The sequence below is a fragment of the Mauremys reevesii genome, linkage group 13 (genome assembly GCF_016161935.1).
Source record: "Mauremys reevesii isolate NIE-2019 linkage group 13, ASM1616193v1, whole genome shotgun sequence".
Taxonomy (NCBI): Eukaryota; Metazoa; Chordata; order Testudines; family Geoemydidae; genus Mauremys; species Mauremys reevesii.
The window spans coordinates 43,769,758-43,790,513 of record NC_052635.1 but is presented as its reverse complement, the minus strand read 5'-3'; the positions used below and the strand labels follow the sequence as shown (position 1 = coordinate 43,790,513).

General features: G+C 41.9%; 1 protein-coding gene across 3 annotated transcripts in view; it reads left to right on the top strand.

The window, feature by feature from the left end:
* Positions 1 to 779: 779 nt before the first annotated feature.
* Positions 780 to 20,756, top strand: part of CHRNA4 (cholinergic receptor nicotinic alpha 4 subunit) — a 32,880-nt gene continuing 12,903 nt past the window's right edge. The window contains exons 1-5 of one of the 3 annotated variants that reach the window (XM_039499438.1): positions 780 to 920; positions 995 to 1,263; positions 2,674 to 2,825; positions 8,884 to 8,928; positions 9,026 to 9,135. In XM_039499438.1, coding sequence (XP_039355372.1) covers positions 1,203 to 1,263; positions 2,674 to 2,825; positions 8,884 to 8,928; positions 9,026 to 9,135 — 368 coding nt within the window. In that variant the 5' untranslated portion in view covers positions 780 to 920; positions 995 to 1,202. Of the gene's footprint in view, positions 1,264 to 2,673; positions 2,826 to 8,883; positions 8,929 to 9,025; positions 9,136 to 20,669; positions 20,733 to 20,756 lie in introns of those variants that run through there. The other 2 variants (XM_039499439.1, XM_039499440.1) reach the window with 2 other exon arrangements.

Below are 20,756 nucleotides of genomic sequence, written 5' to 3'. Positions count from 1 at the left end.
GACTTTGATTAACTTTACAGTGTGGAAGTAATTAGCTAGATCTGCAAATACAATCAATTTCCTATCCTTGTGGATGTAATCATAACATCATAGCAGGGGCAAGCTTAAAGTGAAACAGAAAGGGCTCAGTTCTGCATTCTGGTGACCACTGAAATCATTAGAAGCAGTGAGTTGGTTTAGGGCCAGATTGCAACTCCTTTACTCGCAGCAAATAATCCATTACTCCATAGGTAGCAACATTGACTTCAGCAGGACAGTTTTCAGCATAAAGTTGTATTCAAGTGGGCCCCTTACTCACAGTCTTGATTAGGATGTTGTCTGGGATAGGGACTGTCTTTTTTAATGAAATGTTTGAACAGCATCTAGCACTATGGGTCTCTTGCACAATAATAATATGCAAGGAATAAAAAAAGGTCAGGCCACAGACACTTTCCTTTCCCTATTGCTTTCAAAATAAATATAGTGTAAAGAACTGCTGATCAAAAGTTAATTTTATGGGGTAAGAAATAATAATTAACTGGAGATCTGGGCCTGCTCCATTCAGATCTGTATTGGGGTTCAGGCACCATAAAGACTGCAGCTGAACCAAATTCCCTTCCAGTCTGGAGCCCTGGCCTTTGAGAATCACCCCCGTTCTAAAAGTCTCCCTTTCCTGCAGCCTGTTTGCTGAAGTACACGGATTCTCTCCTCCCCCTTCTTTAGACAGGAGGTGGGCAGGTCCAAGTGGATTAAATATGCAAACACACTGTACTATCTCCCTCTGTTCTGCCAAGGGCTTTCACTGGCTTGCACGGACCATCAGCAGCGACCAATCTGAGCAAAGAAAAACCAAAGCGGGGAAACTGCAGTAGCTCTGCTATGAAAATCAGGCAGCAAACAAACTAAGCAAGAGAAAGTGGGGAGGAGACTATCAAAGGCGGGTGTGTAGTTAAAAAAAGAGCTTGCAGGGGCACCTGTGAACCCCCTAAAGTAACTGGGTGGATTTGTGTCCTAGGGAGGAGAAAGACTCCCAGGAGGAAGAGCTGGAAATTGCTGTGAGCAGAAGGAGGCAAATCAATCTCCCACCCCCTCCAAGAACCTGGTGTGTCCGTGTGAGGGAGAAAGGAGTTTGGGGGAATGAAGCTGGAAGATCCCGAGACTCCGAGAAGAAAAGTTGCTGCGAAGGGGGACTTTGCAGTCTAGAAACTGAGCTCTGCTCCGCGATGGGCTTTCTGGTGTCTAAAGAAAACCTGCTCCTCTTCCTCTGCGCTAACGTCTTCCCTGGTAAGTTTCCCTACGACCTTGGCCAATTCCCCCTCACTGCTCCCCAGCTGGAGATTGTCCCATTGCAGCAAGGAATCCCCCCCCCACCCTTAAAAGAACCACCTGCTCCTTTCCATCAGATCCCTCGGGGATTCCCCCCGCCCCCTTGCCTGACACTGTCTTGCTTTGTGTTTATTCTCTGCTTCTTGGGTGGGAAAGGGTTAACCCCCCCTGGGGATTTAAACGCACGAGTCCTGCGCTCCCTCGCTGGTGGCTGGTCCCCCCGGCGAAAGGCAGCGGGTTACTGGGTCTCCCAGCTGCAGCTCAGGCGGACGGGGATGTGCGCTGGGCGCTCCCGTTTTTCTGTAACCCGGGGCAGACAAAACCATAACTAAGGACCACGGTGCCTGGGAGCTGGAGAGGGGCGGGAGAGCCCTGGGCTGAGTCCCCCACTCGCCCCAGATCCTCCCACTGCCTCCCTCGCCTTAGTGCACGTTCAGCACCGGCCAGAGACCTTTCCTGGCAGCTGCCTCCGCGACGCTTTAATTTTTAATCAGCGGAGTGAAGGGGGAGCCAGGCTCTGCAGCCTCCAACTTTCCAAGTCATCAGTGAGGGGGCCTGTGGGCTCTTGAGCTAACTCCCGCACCAGCCCCCCTTCGCCTTTGTCTCTACGACAGCTGCACAGATGTTGTCGCCAGGAGTGACCTGAGTTACTGGACCAGGAAATTCTTGCTTTGCTCAGGGGGTTGAAATTTGGTCTGAGAGTGGCCGGTTTTTTATGTGTTTAATCTCCATAATCACAGACTCTCTCTCGCACACACACACACATCCCTGAACTGATGTCCTGGTCCTATTTCCCCTCCTCCCCCCCCAACACCTCTTCTTGCCCTCTCCAGAGCAAGTGGCCCTTTCATATGCCCCACTCCATGCTTCAAAGCCTGACACTTGCTGATATTCTCCCAGCTGTTCAAGAACGGGACTGCTTGACATCCACAAAGAGGCCGAAACAATTTAACAGGAGAACAGTCCGCGCAGTGTATTTCAAGTGCTTTTTAACAATCTCACCACCCCCAAGACAGTTCCTAGATGCTGTTCCATGCCACATTGTGAACTAACCATGGTAGATGCTGAAAGGTGCAGGCCACTCCCACTGGGGTATCCTGTCACTGCCATGTCATGCCCATCTATATTCTTTCCTCCTCTACCTGTCTGCATTTCTAATGTGCCCATCACCACAGTATCTAGGTGCTGTACGTATATAAGTAAGACTTGCATCATAGTGTCTCTGCCAAAGGACAGAAGGGCTGGGGCCTATTCAGGGAGAGAGGAAGATGAAGCACTCCCCTCCTCTCCCGCACACCAAATGTCTCTGCTCCCGTCTTCCTAACTTACAAACGTTTCACACTTTCATGTCTTGCACTTTCCCTGCAGTGTGCAGCCATGTGGAAACCCGAGCCCACGCAGAGGAGAGACTCCTGAAGAAACTCTTCTCTGGCTATAACAAGTGGTCCCGACCTGTAGCCAACATTTCAGACGTGGTCCTGGTCCATTTCGGATTGTCCATCGCGCAGCTCATTGACGTGGTAAGTGAAATTGACTGTATCTATAAGCAGTGGAGATTTTAGGGGTCATGGGTGAGGGGTGATTCCAGATGCAAGCCAGCGTGTGCAGTTTTTGCAGACTTATTTCATGAATATGAATATTTTACTGACACTGAAGAACAGTTATCCATATGAACAAGTTCTATTGAAACTAATGGGAGAACTCATGCGGATAACTGCTCATCAAGGTGTGCAGTCTGGTGGTCTTGTATTATTTATTTAATTATAGTAAAAATCATGATGCCCTTTCTGAAACCAAGGGAAAGTCCATGGTACGCCTCTATCCCGATATAACACAACCCGATATAACACGAATTTGGATAGAACGTGGTAAAGCAGGGCTCCAGGGGGGCAGGGCTGCGCACTCCAGTGGATCAAAGCAAGTTTGATGTAACGCGGTTTCACCTATAACACGGTAAGATTCTTTGGCTCCCGAGGACAGCGTTATATCGGGGTAGAGGTGTATAAAATCAAAAGATCTATTAAGCTCAAGGGGAGTTTTGGGGGAATTAATTTTGGCTGAGTAAGAAACAAGTAAGGTGTTTAGAATTTGATCTATAATTAGAATTCATAATACATAATCCTCACAAATAATTGACACATCTATTACTTAGTTTATTCAAGGATCCCAAAGTTCTTTCTTCACATGGAAAGTCCATCTACTGCTTTGAGGCATAGTGGCTGAGAGAAAATGTTCCTGCATGTTTTCTCAAAGGGAATCGACATGTATACAAAATATAGATGACATACAAAATGGATTGATTTTTATTATGAGTCAGGCATATGCATTGGCGTGGTATTTAAAGGACATGATTTTATGGCACTTGGAGCTCAATTTTCAAAGAAGAAAACAGGTGCATGATTCCACACCCACACAAATCTGCATTTTACTGTTCTAGCATGATTGTATGCACAAATACCAGTTTGCACATGGAACTCAGATAACTAATTTTGCATGCCAGTGTGTGTGTCTGTGTGCATGCATACCTGTTTTGAACATTACATTTTTGGAAGCTGTCTGAATTATTTCTTAAATAGAAAACTATATGTACAGTATGTTCTTATGTATGTAACAGAGAGAGAAGAAAGATAATACAGGATGGTGTAGTATAGTACACAAGAATGATTGGCATGAGTTTGTGCTTATACGCAAACAGTAAAGCTATAAATAAATTTTACAGATCATTCCAGATGAGTGCTTATTAACCCTTTATTCCATACCACACCATCATGTACTCTCTATATGCCACCTATGTAACAGAATCACTATTTTTGAAATGGATGAGAAAGAAATATTGATGCTAACTTTCATATTCCTCCCTCTGAGAAGCTAGGCTGCCTGTATCCTGGGTTCAGCCATATGTGACTCAGATAAATATTCCAGCTAATACAATTTACAGACCTCTTAAAACACCTGTAATAGTTTTTCCACCCATAATGTTATCGTGATCCCTATGGTTCTTCCACTCAGATTGCTGAATTCTATTGAGAAGAATAGACGGTCCCTTTTCCAGTAGTAAGAAGGTCCAATTTCTAGCCTTCATGAGTCATGAGATCTCAGACCTTAAACTTCTCCCTGGTTGAATATTGTCCATACTGGGCCTCATGCCATTGTAATTTAGAGGGGTAAATTCTACTTTTGGGTGGAAATTAGAAAATGGTTCTGGGGTGGGTGATTTCAAAGAAGGGTAGTTCTTTGAAGCTGCATTCATGTTTGGGATGTTAGTGGTAGTCGCAGGTAGACTAGATTAGTGGTCGGAGTACAGGAGAGAGGATTGTAGATTAGTGATAGATGCACATGGTTCCACCATTTATCACATTTATATGTGGCAAAGATATCTGTGCAGTATACAATTTAATATAGGTATTTGAGAAATGAATGGCATATGTGCATGAGGGGTTGTGTATCTTTTTATATATAAGCCTTTGCTCAAACAACTTCAAAAAACAGAGCTTGGCATTGATTATTATATTATTATTGTGATAGCAGCTAGGAGCCCTAGTCATGGACCAGGACCGCATTGTGCAAAGTGCTGTACACACACAGAACAAAAAGGCTGAGGAGCCCAAATCTGTCATTGGTGGTATTAGGTTGTATGCATTTCATCTGAATAATTGATAAGATTAAAGATGGTACATCAACGATTGTGGTGGCATAAGAGATACTTTCTATTATGCAACTGCCCAATCATGGACGGTGAGATCAATACTTGTGCTTTTCTTATCTTACCTAGGAAGAATATACCCTGTAAAAGTCATATTCTGGTGTTTAAAACTGCAGTCGACATGCAGGGCTGTAAAGCAGCTGAGATTTAGTTAATTATTCCCCATCTCCTTCAGTAAGGTTCTCTGGTTCCTGTATAACTCTTTCCCTGATAGGATTCCTGTATCATCTTCCCAGTCCAGCTGAGTGTCTGTTTAACGATCCCCCTTCTTACCACAGGAGCATTTCTTAAGAAAACTTAGCATGATTGTCAGACATGGAGTTAAAAGCGCAGTCTTCCCTTTTCAATGGAGTTTGCTTCTCCTCTAGACACATCTCAATGGCAGAAAGTCAAAGAAAGCAAAACAGGATCAATATTCAAATCCTGACTCGGTCTGACAAAAGCCAGAAAACTCAATATCAAATCCACTGTCCTGCTGTATCCTTACTTCACCCTGTTGTGCTGAGGTCAATTTGATACTGGCTCCAGGTTTTTTGCTGCCCCAAGCCAAAAAAAAATAATAAAAAAAAAAAAGCTGGAGTGCTGCCCCTTGAAAAGTGCCGCCCCAAGCACACGCTTGGGATGCTGGTGCCTAGAGCTGGCCCTGGGTACTGGACTAAGTGACTATGAGACTGAGACATGGGTTTCAGAACAGACTAGATAGAACCCATTTACCTCTTATGCCCCTCTTTGCTGGGTAGCATGGAGTGCAGCATATTCACCTTGGGAAAAGAGACTGTGCAGTTAAATTCCACCCTCAACTGTGTTGCTACCACAACCCCTCTGTTCCTCTGTTAATAGTGAGCTGCTTTCGCTCAAAAAAGTCCTGACATCTGAGCTCTTTTGAAGCCAGACCAATGAGGAGACCAAACAAACAAACAAAAATCATTAGTTTTGCTGCAGCACCTTAAACTGTGAGAACCGAACGGAGTCCAAAGCACTTTTCTTTGGGTATTTACACAGAAGCTGTAATTAGCATGCAAGCAAACTAGCAAACATTAAACAGTTCAATTAAATTGTATTAGTGATAGCTGAGCAATTTGCATGCCTTGCATTGGATTTCATTTATTTATACATAGTTATATTTTGTAACTTAACACTCCATTCACGTTTAGCACACACACAGAGCTGTATAGATCATCAGAGATATCATCAGGTTGTGTGTTTGCAGAATGACTCACATAGTTTTGGTCACTAAAGTGAATTTGTAGTGTTTTAAGTTAACATATTTGTGGAAATGTAAATACTGCAGATGCCCAAGTTTTCAGAACTGCACATACAAAATGCACATGAATGCTGCTTGATTGCACACTAAGACATGCTAAATGTGCAGACAAAGGACTAATTGCACATGCAGCTGGCCATGTACACATGCTTACTGTGTTTGTGTGTGCAAATGTGGTAAATGCACACAGAAATGATCAAATATACATCTAACCAGCTAAGTGCTTAATGCGTTTACTGCAACTGAATATCTGTTGTGTTTATACAAGGAAATATTTCCCAAAGTGCCTAAGGTGGCGATTCTCAAAGGCAAAAATGACAGTTAAGCGCCTAACTCCCCTTGACATCTCTGAGGCACTTTTGAAAATCTCGACTCCAGTGACTTATGAGCATAAGTACCTTTCAGTGGGACTTAGGCTCTTAAGTAGAGCTGGGTGAATAATGGATTTTTCAGTTCACTGGCAGTTCTGAAAAATTAAAATAATAATTTCAGGTCAAACCAAAAATTAAATGTTTATACATTTTTGGCAAATTGAAAAGTTGAAAAAAAATTGTTTTGGGTCAAATGAAATGTTTCATTGTGGTTTAGAGCACTTTAAAACATTTACCCTTAAAAAAAATAAAACAAAAGAAAATATCTAAATGCAAATCTATTTTGAATTGAAAAATCAAAACATTTCATTAAAAAATGTCAAAATGAAACGTAGATATTTTCAGAATTTGGGGTTTGTTTTTTCAGAATGAACAATTCAGCGAAATGGACATGAATTTGTGAAACATTTTGGCATCACTGAATCTACTTTTTCTGCCAAAAAAAATGTTTTGGTTGAAAAGTTTTGGCCAGCTCTGCTCCTGAGTCCCTCAGGCACTTTTGAAATTTTTACCTGTGGTCCTTATTATATTGGAATCGAAGCAACAACCAACCCAGTACTTACATGCCCAAAGTAGATGCACAAAATGCACGTTAATTTCTGAGAATTGGAGCCTTAATTCTCTCTAGATATAAAAAAATGCAAGACAGATTCTTTTAAAAAAAAGAATGAAGCTGTGTTGCACTCAGAAACAGGTCTTGGGAGGAGTGAATTACTCAAGAGATTAGAGGATATAAAGCCTTTAATTTCTTCTTGACCAGTTCAAATCCAGCCCAAATTGGTAACAATCAAAAGTTGTCACCTCCTGATGGCTTTTCAGTGACCTGTATGAAAGATCCCTATGGACAGATGTCCCATTTGCAAATGCTATTCTCACTGGTGACACCAGTTGGCATCTTTATTGGCAGTTCCATAAGAAAAGCCAAGGATTGAACAAGCAACGGAGACTGAGCCACCATCTCTTTAGACGGTCCCTGCAGGTTAGATCTGGCAGGACACTGAGGGGAAGATTTCACTGGCATTGCATCTCTTGTGGATATAAAGAGGGTTTCAGTCTCCAACAGCTGCCAATTTAGCTGTCACTTTTTATCAGTGCTAAATTCATTTTTTATAAATGAGAGAAAGAGACAAGCAGGGGTTAGGAAAATATGAATTGTTTTCCAAAGAAGAACATTTTAAATTAAATGGCAATGGTTGTGTGAGCAATCATTGCAGCTGAGAGATATCCCCTAACTCAGGAAAAGCATATAGTTTAGAAGTGAACAAACAGCTAGAAGAAAAACTTAAGAGTCTACAAAGTGTCAAGCTCTGAATACAGGTAAACCAACCCACCAGTTCTCACTACAAGTCTATCTGAAAGCTACCAATTTGCTATAGGAATTTCTTTATGGTCTGTGATAGGTATGTGTGAAAAACTGTGTGCTCTGGAGGAATGAGGCAAGGGCTAGCCAGCGGGGCCTTGATTCTAATCTTACCACCGGAGCTTCCTTCCCAGCACAGTACTCTAGTGTGTTCTCTCTGGAACACGCTTTGGAGAGGAGAGAGGCATGTTAGAGCTAAAGGTAGAGAGCCATCGATAATGGCCTTAAACTCAAGAAGGGCAAGTGCAGATCTGGCACCAAGCATCACTTCCAAGCAGTCAGAACAATGCAGGAAAGGAAGTGCCGGGGAACTGCCTATGGACATGTTCGAAGGTAAATCATGCAGGGGACATATCCAGATACCCCCACCCAGCCCACGTCTGCAGCCAGATTGGTACTGCCCTGCCAAGGGAGAAGTTGCAAGGGGTAAGCGATTGGTTCTCAATAGGACAGCTTCCCTGGAAGTCCCTGTGAAGCTGTGCTCAGCAGGCCACTGCGGGAGGAGTGATGGACTAATGTAACAATCCTACCCTCATTGTGGTGGGGGCTGGATTCTTCTCCTGCCCTTCCCCCACCCCGGTGCTGATCTCATCTTGGCTGGGCCTTATAATGTCCTTCGAAACAAAAGTCTCCTTAGTACACACATTTCTAGGAAAATCTGTTAAACAAATCCAAGTTGGTCATCTGCCAAGTCTGCCTAGTCTTAGCCTCAGCTGTTGGGTGGTATCAGACAGGTGCATTCTGTCCCATGCTAAACTCCAGGAACATCTGCTTTTTTTAGCTGAAAAATATGTTTTTTTGCTGAGATTATTTCTGATTACAAAAATGGACTACAGTAAACATGCCTCTGCTTTCTGAACGTGTGGCTTTTTCTTTTCAGGATGAGAAGAATCAAATGATGACCACGAACATGTGGGTGAAGCAGGTGGGTGAGCCCAAAAGGTGTTTTCTTGTATTGTTTTCCATGTATATTTCAATTCTATCTCCTCCCAGTCCCTGGTAATGGATCTGTTTTCCCCCAGGAGTGGTATGACTACAAGTTGCGCTGGGATCCTCTGGAATATGAGAACGTTACATCCATCCGCATCCCTTCAGAACTCATTTGGAGGCCGGATATCGTTCTCTACAATAAGTGAGTCTGAGCTCCAGGAAGGCGACTGTGTTCCTTTAAAAATCTGCTCCACTCTCTGCTCTGGGGAGATTGTTGTAATTTTCTCTCTCTATTCTATTTGATACTATTCTAGTCTATCCAGGTTCTTATGCTACCATAATTGCTGTAGTATCTGTAGTAAACCTTCAAGTCATACGCTAAGCAACATCATTGACATCTGTCACATTTGGTTTGTTCTCCCTCCCTTTCTCTCCCTTCCTCTCCCTAGGGGGAGAACTGTGCATGCAGTGGAATGTTTTGTTTGGGAAGGGTTTTGTTTTTGTTTTAAAGGCTCATCCTTTAAATATACTCGGATAATATTCTGGGAGAATTTCATATGTACGCTCTGTCCAAAATTGGCTGAAAAGGGACCTTAACACTGTCGGTTCTAACTGCTAACGGCTTATGGTCTTGGTTTCACTTGAGAACCTCTCCTTCCTGGGCAACAGTGCGATGTCCTCTAACTTATACCCAAGCAGTTCTCTGTAGAAAGTGCTAGGAGGAAGGGAGGAGTGTTTCCTGAGAAATTATTTGCAAACTTACCTACAGCTTCTTGGGCTGGGTACTGTTTAGGAATCATTATGCAGGTTCTGGGATTGTTCCAAGGAACCTCAAGTGTTGTTTGTAAATAAACTGTTGCAGCTGGATCTGCGTGTGTGAAATCTGGGTGTCATATGGACACATATGGCAGGAGAAGGTGGTTGCTTTCTTTACTTGAGACCTTTGGACAGTAGTAACCAAATTTGTTTCTCAGTGAGCCCTATGCAAGCTCAGTGTCAGGCTTTCCAGGGCTAGAAACCAAAGGAGGAGTAGCAAGGGCATTTTAGTTGAGAGAAGAGATGTCAGCACAGTTCAAAAGTATCTTACATGGGTGATGGGAACATCAGAGTTTGACTTTCACACATTCCCGATTGCAAGGGAATGTTGGTCAACTCTACCAAAATAATTTACAAATATTTTTGTGACTAAAAACATTGAGTTTGTTTGGCTGTGAACTGTGAGATCCTGTTATTGTTGGTGCTGATTCAGATGGCTGCCGGGTACTGAAGACAAGCCTCATGATTCCTAAAAGCATCACAAGTTTTAACATGACTTATTATTTCTCCAGAAAATTCACACAGGAAAGTGTGTCATCCAGGGTTGGATAGTCACTATTAATCATTCTCCTCTTCTAAAAGTTTCAGTTGCCCAATCAGGGATTAGAAACAATGCCATGTGACTTGACATAACGTAGGGCATAAAGGCTGTGGTAAATTATACTAGTTGGAGCACATGGCCCTAGCTCCTCACATCCTCTGCGTGCTCCCTATATATCTGAGGTAGGGGCACATCAGGGGTGGAATGAGACAGGGTGACCGATGCAGTGCTCTCTCCAGTTCTTGGTTGGTGGAGCAGTCTCTATGGGCTAATAGCATTGATTGGATACACAGATTAGGCATGTAATCACACATTAACTTCTTAGACAACCTGTACATGTACAAAAGCACAGAAGCAGCAGCTGTGTTACAACCTGCAAAAAAATGCTTTATGTGAAGCACAGAATCTTCGGTTCTTCCGAAGCTGGTTTAAACTGGGTTGCTTCTCCCTGGGTTCTTCCATTTTTGTCTTGGCTGCTTTCATTGTAATGAAGTCACTTGTCATTGGCTGAGGTCTTAAAGGCTTAGCAAGGTCTCCGAATGTCTTCACTTATTGTACTTGCAATATCCAAGCTCTGGTTGTTGGAGGACACATAGCCTTGCGTGGCAATCCTGGCCGAATGTGCCCTTGGAACGGCGAACAGAAATGGCTTTTTAAACAGACAACACTTTGTGACTGAGTTTTGACAATGGAACTGTCTTCATTTTCAATTAACAGTTGCATGGTTCCAGTTTGGTATGTTCTCTAAGAAATGGTTGAGGTAAATATATAAATCTAGAGGGTGTGCCGCTTTACAGACTATTGAAACAATCTTTTCCATTCTCCATGAGCCTGATCCTGAACAGTGCTGAGCTTGCAGCTCTGGCTGAAATCATTGGGGGTGGTGTGTGCTCAGCACCTCTGAAGATTAGCCCTATGTAATTATTAATTCATGGGCACTTAGACCTTCTTATCCTAAAAGCAGGCACAAGCTAAACACTAATATATGATCAGTGGCTTAGACTGCAGCCCAGGAAGGGTGCGCATAATTTCCTGCAACTTCCACATGCACATGGGAGTCCCTGTTTCTACACCAATCAGACACAGAAAAATACAATATCCACGTTCAAATCTTTTTCAGGTAGCCCCTGAAAAAGCAGCAAACCCAGCTACCATTGGAATGGGATTAGAGCCTGAAAATGTTAGCAATGGAATAAGAAATAATGAGCCTGCTTCTCATTACATTAAAGACCAATTTATGATTAATAAGAATGAATCATTGGAATTGCAGTCACACCAGTCATGGACCCCACTGTGGTAGGCACTGTACCGACACAGAGCAAGTAGACAGACTCTGCCCCAAAGAGTTCACAATCGAAGTGTAAGGCAAGAGACTACAGGAGGATACAACGAATGAAGAGGAGAAATACAAAGAGAGCACTGCACATCAGCTGCCTGACCATGTGGGGTTTTTAAGGCTGAGAAGTTTCAAGAAGGGATTTGCAGGACCGTGAGCAGGCCTGGAGGATGATTATAGGGATTTTTTTCCCATGCTTTATCTCTTTCTGACAGTCTAAAGGGACCTTAAAGTAGGTGTCAATACTTTATGGCTAGTATAAGGCCCTTTATACTGCCAGAGTGGTATAAAGGGGGTTTAGCAGAACTTTTAGCGGAAAAGGCCCAATCGTCCTATTTCAGTGTTTCACCATTTTAATGTGAATCATTTTGGAAGGCCCCACTGTGCTTACAAAAAGAGTTCTGATATTCTTCTTTTGGATGAGATGCTTGGGGCAGGGGGTGGGGTGGGGTGGGGTGGGGAAAGCTTCTGGCTATGAGTCCACACAGAAGCCTTCCTTGTTTTTAACCTCTGGGAATAGATAGAAACGATACGATGGCAATTGATTTGAGATTTTCATCTTCAAGGAAGTCATGCCCCTTGTTGTCAGTGATTCTCTTATCTGAGCTCATTATTGTCAAAAGCTTCAATTTATGCACTCTGGGGGCCCAAATTAAGTCGGTAAATTTGGCCAGTTTGGCCTGCAGAGTATATGTAGTTGTCAACATTCATAAGGAATCTAAAACCAAACTAATATCCTCGGAGGAAATTAATATGCGGTTGGATTTTGCAGGCTTGATGAGATAAGCTCTAAGACTCTAAATTCTCTCTACTGAATCTGACAAAGCATATGTAAAACAGAGGAACATGATTTCATAGTGAAAAGACAAAACCTCCTTTCCTTTATTTTCTTTCTCAAGAAGGCTAGATGTTCCATAACTGAGGTTTTAATGGTTGTGAAGGTAGCTTACCCAAGGCTCGATAAAGATGAGCAAATCATTTGTAGTGAATACATTTATTTGACATGTTTATAGTCCATGAACATTTTGCAATTTCCCTACATGTATTTGCTATTCAAATTATTTCTCAAACAGTTTCAGAGAATAATTCAGGGGTTCTGATTTTCCACTGCTTTGCCACCATGTGTAGCTATTTGACCTGTGTGAGACATGCAACATGCTATCATCAATGACTATGAAAGGAGAATTCTGAACACTAGCCTTACATAGATCTGTCAAATCAATGGAGGACTGTGCCCTTGGATCTGCAGGTTGAACAGTTAATTGAGAATATTTGATATTTGAAATTCAAGCTTTTCCAGATGATTTTAATTGGACACGTAATGGCATTTCTATTCTCTAATTAGATGAGTTTAACACTTGGAAAGGAAGTTTCTGGTATGAATTATTTGCACTTAGGAGTTCAAAATTCACTCTCTGAATACTAATATTCACCTAAAGTTAGTTGTTTCTATAAAAAATTCCTGTCAGTTAAAAGCACTTGGTAAAATAGTCAGAGAAAATTAACACAAGGGACATGATGACATGTGAAATGAGTTCAAATATTTATTACAATGAATATTATCAGGAAATGTTTTGAAGAATTCATCCAGTTGTAATATAGATACAAAGGACTTCTGTACATAGTTATAAGATGATCTGGTAGATGGCTTAATATAAATCAATAGAAAGTAGATAGTTTCTTTTGAAAACTTTGTGGGGTTTTTTTTTTTAACTGATGAGGCCCATGCAATAAGACAGAGTTCCTGACTGACCTGAAGGACATTTGGAACAGAAATTATCTTCCCTAAAATTATTGGAAACATTCTGACTACTGGGGCAATATGGTATTTTTCCCCATAGGGTGACCAGACAGCAAATGTGAAAAATCGGGACGGGGGTGGAGGGTAATAGGAGCCTATATAAAAAAAAGACCCAAAAATCGGGACTGTCCCTATAAAATCGGGATATCTGGTCACCCTATTTCCCCATATCATTGGCAGTTGAAGAATATCTCCGAATGACATAGTCTGTGTCTACCAGTCTGTCAAAGAAGCAGGTAGAAGATGCAGCCAGTTCATTATTTATTGGTCCTCAAGTTGCTGAAATTGAGATAACAGGTAGAACAAAGAATAAAAAAGACTAAATCTTCACACAAATTAGACATGAAAATATATGCATATATATGTATCATCGGTGATTTAGATAATGGCATAGAGAATACACATAAAGTTTGTGGGTGATACCAAGCTGGAAAGGGTCGCAAGGGCTTTGGAGGTTAGGATTAAAATTCAAAATGATCTGGACAAACTGGAGAAATGGTCTGAAGTAAATAGGATGAAATTCAATAGGGACAAATGCAAAGTACTCCAGTTAGGAAGGAACAATCAGTTGCACACATACAAAATGGGAAATGACTGCCTAGGAAGGAGCACTGCGGAAAGGGATCTGGGGGTCACAGTGGATCACAAGCTGAAGATGAGTCAACAGTTTAACACAGTTGCAAAAAAAGCAAACATCATTCTGAGATGCATTAGCAGGAGTGTTGTAAGCAAGACACAAGAAGTAATTCTTCAGCTCTACTCCATGCTGATTAGGCCTCAACTGGAGTTGTGTGTCCAGTTCTGGGCGCCACATTTCAGGAAAGATGGGGGGAAATTGGAGGAAGTCCAGAGAAGAGCAACAAAAAATGATTAAAGGTCTAGAAAACATGACCTATGAGGCAAGACTGAAAAAATTGTGTTTGTTTAGTCTGGAAAAGAGAAGACTGAGAGGGGACATGATAACACGGTGTTTCTCAAACTGGGGTCGCTGCTTGTGTAGGGAAAGCCCCTGGCGGGATGGCCTGGTTTGTTTACCTGCCCCGTCCGCAGGTCCAGCCGATTGCAGCTCCCACTGGCCGCGGATCGCCGCTGCAGGCCAATGGGGGCTGCTGGAAGCGGCGCAGGCCAAGGGCCATACTGGCCGCCATTTCCAGCAGCTCCCATTGGCCCGGACCAGTGAACCGCAGCCAGTGGGAGCCGTGATCTATCTATATACGTAAGGAATTAATTTTCAGGCTTCTATAGCGCTGTTTAAATTAAAATAGTATATCAAATTAAAATAAATTTGTGCCTCATTTATATGCATTCTGAAAACATTTAATCTGATGAGCTGATGTATATCTGAACTACAAGGAAAAGAGAAGCTGGCAAAAGGATCTTCATCAGCAGAGCTTTTTAATGAAGCACAGTTGATATTTGTCAGCAGAACAACACAGTTCTTGAATTTCAATTCAACTCACTTTATGATAAAGATGAAATGAAAAGTTTAGAGGACACTCTGAAGTGAAGTTAAATCTAGAAATTAAATCTTGAAGGAGTATAGAACAATGAGAAGGTGTTTACAGAGGACAACTGCTGTAACAAGCCACAAGTCTCTTCTGCCAATATTGATATAGGATTTGATAGAAGAAAGTAAGACTTCGGGGCGTTATTACTGACAGATATTTAGGCCTTTCTGGCCTGAACAATTAAGAGATCTTGACTACATTATTTGTTTTGAAAATACTCTTGTTTTGATACTAGTCAGTATTTCTGGAGGATTTTTACCTGTCCGGTTATAAAACTATATTGCAGCTTAATTGTCTTCACTGAACGAGACAATAATATGGTTGTAATCTGAGACATGACTATATACAAATGGCACCTTCTTACTGAACATGTTTGTCTCCGAATGTGTAGTCAGAGTCAGATCTGCTAACTTGACTATGAGTCTAAAATCCACTGAAGCCAATGCAATAGCATCAGACCCCAATTAGCCTTACACAGTCAAGACAGCTGTAGGGAAAAGGAGCTGGGTTCAGTTCCAGTTAGCAACTCCTCAGCTGAATTGTTAACTGAATTCCAACTGCAGGAACAAACTCTGTTCTTCCTTGCACACATGAAATCCCACTGAGAGCAGAATTAGGTCTTGCAGCCCTTGTGTTGCTGGTGATAATGAGTGAGCCAGAACAGAACCTGCTTGACTTTTGGCTCCAAGGCTGAGTTTGCAAGGTAGGCAGTTAAAAATGATCTTTCTTTCTCTATGTCAAAAAAAACAGAAACAGTGTAGAAATAATTGAGAGATGATATCTATAGAACCAAACAGTGCTACTCTTACAGAGACAAGGTGGGGGACTATCGAACTTCCATAGAGCTCTTCTTCAAGACCTGAAGAAGATCCCTGTCCAAGTTCAAAAGCTTGTCTCCCTTGTCAACAGAAATTGGTCCACTAAAAGATATCTCGCCCACCTTGTCTCTTTGATATCCTGGGACCAACATGGCGGCCACAACATTGCAAACTACTTCTCCGAAGTCACTTCTCAAGATGGAATCAAACTCTAGTAACAAAAAGGTCTGAAAATAATTAGTCTATAATATGTAGACTGGTAAACTGCTCCTAAGAGATGGTGTCTGAATGAAACCCCATGGCTTTACGTAACTCTGAGGAGGGAATTGTAGATGAGCAAATATTATTATTCTCAGATGTATTTTTAATAAAGACTATGGGCCGGAACTTCAGCTGGGGTAAATTAGCGTTGCTCCATTGAAGTTGATTTCCCCTGGCCGAGTATCTGGCCAATTTTTTTCTGTTCGGTGTCCTCCCCTCTGCATTCACCAACATAATGCTCAGCCCAATATCCAGTGAGAGAATTTGGTGCTTTTACTCTGTTATGAAGAAATTAAGGCAGGGATCAGAGGAACAGAGAAATAAAGCAATGTCCTCTTGTCTCTTCCCCTCTCTGTCCTTCCTCCCCAGCTTCTGGCTTGTAAATTCATATCAACCTAGTGATGGGTGAATCCTGGAAGGTTTGGAGGCTTGGGTCAGTTAGGGTGACCAGACAGCAAATGTGAAAAATCGGGACCGGGGGTGGGGAGTAATAGGAGCCTATATAAGAAAAAGACCCCAAAATCGAGACTTTCCCTATAAAATCGGGATATCTGGTCAGCCTAGGATCAGTTAGGAGAAGCATGTTAGAGTCTTGGGACTTGCTATATCTTCTTTGGTAGCAGTGAGGTGTCCAGAGGATTCCAAGCTGCTTTCTCCTCCCCTGTGGGCTATGCTGCTCCTCCTCCTCAGAGGCAAGAGAGGTAGGCTGGAGAACCTCCTGGTAGAGGTAGCCGTCTTGGCGTTAGGGCTCTAGCCACCTACTCTGCTCCATCGCGACTGCCTCTTAAACGTGGTGCTGCTCTTGGGCTTCCTCTTGAACGGCACCCCGGTGTGCAAGCAGCAGAGATATTCAGGATGCCGCCCCCTTCCCCTTGGACCCATAATCTTCATTAGGGTGAAAGAATTTGCATGCTCTTCTCTCCAATGTTTCAGGGTCTAAATTTCCACCCAGTCCTCCCTAAAACGCAGTGAGGCATAACATTCTTCATTGCACAAACTCAACGGTGAGCTGCCCGAGGCGTTGGATCCTAATGGACCATAAGGTTTGCCTTTCCAGGTCAGGCCATCTAGCCTGGTAACCTGGTTCTGGTGTTAACTAAACCAGATACTGCAATAATGTACCTAGCCAATTGAATGATGCTGTACATGGGAGGGACCATTATTAGCATAATCACTCGGCTGTGATGTGAGTCCAATTATAAATGTACTGTTCTATTAATGAATGATTTACTCATGCCTCAGAGATCTCATTAAATGCTGAATGAGATTCCAGTTTCTTATCAAAGTTTAAAGGACAACAACAACAACAGTAGTGTGAATTGAAGTGTCACACACGGTGAATTTTCATTGCTCAGTCTGCTTTTACAGGAAGGTAAAATCAGACAGAAAGATTTGTTCTAGTCAGGAAACTGGAAGGAAAATGCCCAGGCAAAGAGCAGCATTCAAGTCATTGAATATCAAGATTGCATTTTTCAATCAGAATAGACTAAAATGCAATAGTACCATTGCCTGATTTCATTAATCTTTTGGGAGGTATTGAACTGAAGGTAGAATGGCATGGAAAAAAATCTTTTTGTCAAAAACAAACAAAAAAAAAACTTGAAAATTTTTAAACAAAACCCAAAAAACTTAGTTTTGGGCCAAATACTGAACATTTAGGGTTACGGCCAAAAAGTTTAGTGGTCGGGGATTTATATTTTCAATAGGGTTGTCAAGCAATGAAAAAAATTAACCACACGATTAATCGCACTGTTAGAACACCATTTATTTCAATATTTTGGGATGTTTTCTACATTTTCAAATATCTTGATTTCAATTACAACACAGGATACAAAGTGTACAGTGCTCACTTGATATTTATTTTTAATTACAAGTATTTGCACTGTAAAAAGTAAAAGAAATAGTATTTTTAATTCACTTAGTACAAGTACTGTAGTGCAATCTCTTTATCATGAAAGTTGAACTTACAAATGTAGAATTATGTACAAAAAACCTGCATTCAACAATAAAAATGTAAAATTTTAGACCCTGCTTCTTGTTCAGGCAGTTGTTCAAACAAACAAATGTGTTTACATTTACAGGAGATAATGCTGCCCGCTTTTTTGTTTGCAATGTCACCTGAAAGTGAGAACAGGCATTCGCATGGCACTGTTGTAGCAGGCGTCCCAAATTATTTACGTGACAGTTGCGCTAAAGATTCATATGTCCCTTCATGCTTCAACGACCATTCCATGTTGACGACGGGTTCTGCTTGATAACAATCCAAATCTGTATGGACAGACACATGTTCATTTTCATTATCTGAGTCAGCTGACATCAGCAGAAGGTTGGTTTTCTTTTTTGGTGGTTCGGGTTCTGTAGTTTCCGCATTGGAGTGTTTGTCTTTTAAGACTTCTAAAAGTATGTGCCACACCTCGATTCAGATTCTTAAATCTTGGGTCAAGTGCTGTAGTTATCTTTAAAAATCTCACATTGGTACCTTCTTTGAGTTTTGTCAAATCTGCAGTGAAAGTGTTCTTAAAATGAACAACATGTGCTGGGTCATCACCAGAGACTGCTATAACATGAAATACATGGCAGAATGCAGGTAAAACAGAGCAGGGGACATTGAACTCCTTGGGGAGGAATTGTGTCACAAATTTAATTAACGCATTATTTTTTTTAATGAGCATCGTCAGCATGGAAGCATGTCCTCTAGAATGGTGGCCGAAGCATGAAGGGGCATATGAATGTTTAGCATATCTGGCACATAAATACCTTGTTATGCCAGCTACAAAAGTGCCATGCAAATGCCTGTTCTCACTTTCTGGTGACATTGTAAGTAAGAAGCGGGCAGCATTATGTCCCACAAATGTAAACAACCTTGTTTGTCTTAGCAATTGGCTGAACAAGAAGTAGGACTCAGTGGACGTGTAGGCTATGAAGTTTTACATTGTTTTGGTTTTGAGTGCAGTTATGTAACAAAAAAAATCTATATTTGTAAATTGCACTTTCATGACAAAGAGATTGCGCTACAGTATTTGTATGAAGTGAATTGAAAAATAGTTTGATTTCAGTTACAACATAGAATAGAATATATATGAAAATGTAGAAAAACATCCAAAATATTTAATAAATTTCAATTGGTATTCTATTGTTTAACAGTGCGATTCTATTGTTTAAAACTGCGATTAATCGGGGATTAATTTTTAAATGGTGATTAAATTTTTGGGGTTAATTGCGATCAGGCTTGGGCACTGGTATATCTTCTTGTGGCTGGTTACCAAGGAAGAAACTTCATGTGATGCAAACCAGTGGCAAGCAACGGAGCTAATAAAACAAACAAAAAACCGAGAGGAGAAATCTTCTGCTAAAAACTGGAACTACATTATTAAATCTGGTATAGAGCGAAACCGTTTTTTCTCCAGCCAACATGTCCCCAGCTGGAGCTGATCCAGGATAGGGATCCCTCAGTCCTGCTCTATTGCTTCAGTGCTCAGATGAGATGTGACAGCAGTGGCACAATAGGCTAGTGTGCGGGGATTAGATCTTTTGTTTATCTTTAGGAGAGAGAAAGAGAGAAGTGGCCCAGGGAAGACTCTTTGGGGCTCATTTCTGACTGCGGGGGGTGCAGCTGGAATTATTAGTGTGACAGGGATGGTGAATCTGAAATGCTTGGACAATTTAAGAAATGGTTTGACCCACATCTTTGTAAGCCCATCCCCGCCAAGGAAACAGGGCTCTCAAACTAAACTCAGCAGGAGTCACGGCATTGAGATGAGCAGCGACAACCCATGCTGCAGTGCCCGTCTGCCGCACACTACATTCTGCCACAGGAGGAAAGAAAATGTTGGTGAAAAGGTAACTTTTTAAAAAACCATTGCCACTGGGATCTGCAATCGGCCAAACCTGCGGACGCGGCAGGTAAACAAACCGTCCTGGCCCGCCAGGGGCTTTCCCTGCACAAGCGACGGAACAAGTTTGGGAACCACTGGATTAGTTCATCACAAACTTTGTTGTGTTGTTATTAGAGATGGTCCCAGACCAACTTCTCAGGTCCAAACAACCACAGACATGGTGGAATTTTGGATCTAGAACCTGTTCTGAATTGCTCAGCTCTGGCCTGTTTCCAGTAGTTATTTTGTAGGGTCAACTGTGATCCAAAGAAAATTCAAGACTGACCAAAACACACTAAACCAGAAATACAACAATATTGCAAATTATGCAAAGTCTAAATGGGGACATTGCCCCAGTTACCTTGACGTGACAAGCATTTATATTTTATAGCAACTTAATATGTTAACTTCATTCCATAGTAATTATGGATTTCCCATTGTCGCCTGGAGACACTCCCTGGTTGCTTTTAAGCTTGCTGTATACGGAAAGTGGAGTCCTGCAAAAACCCATCTGTTGCCACATAACAATAGCATATTGAACAATGGTTCTTTATTGCAGCTATCTGAAGTTGAAGCCTACATGTGTCAGTGTTAGCTGAGCAAAGGAAGCTGTAGCCTATGTGTAGAACTCAGTGACTGGGGAATCAAGAGTTTGGTTTCTATTACTAATAGGATATTCTCCCTAGGTTTCCATATAGCAACCGTCACAATTAATCCCATTCTGCGTAGTGTGCAGCCATGCCAACGGATGGCATGATGCTACCAGCACTGTAGGATTTACAAGCAACCTACAAGCTCAAGCCTGGTCAGGAGGTAGATGGAAGAGCATCAAGGAAAATCTAGGTACAGCAGGAGGTGTTGTTACTG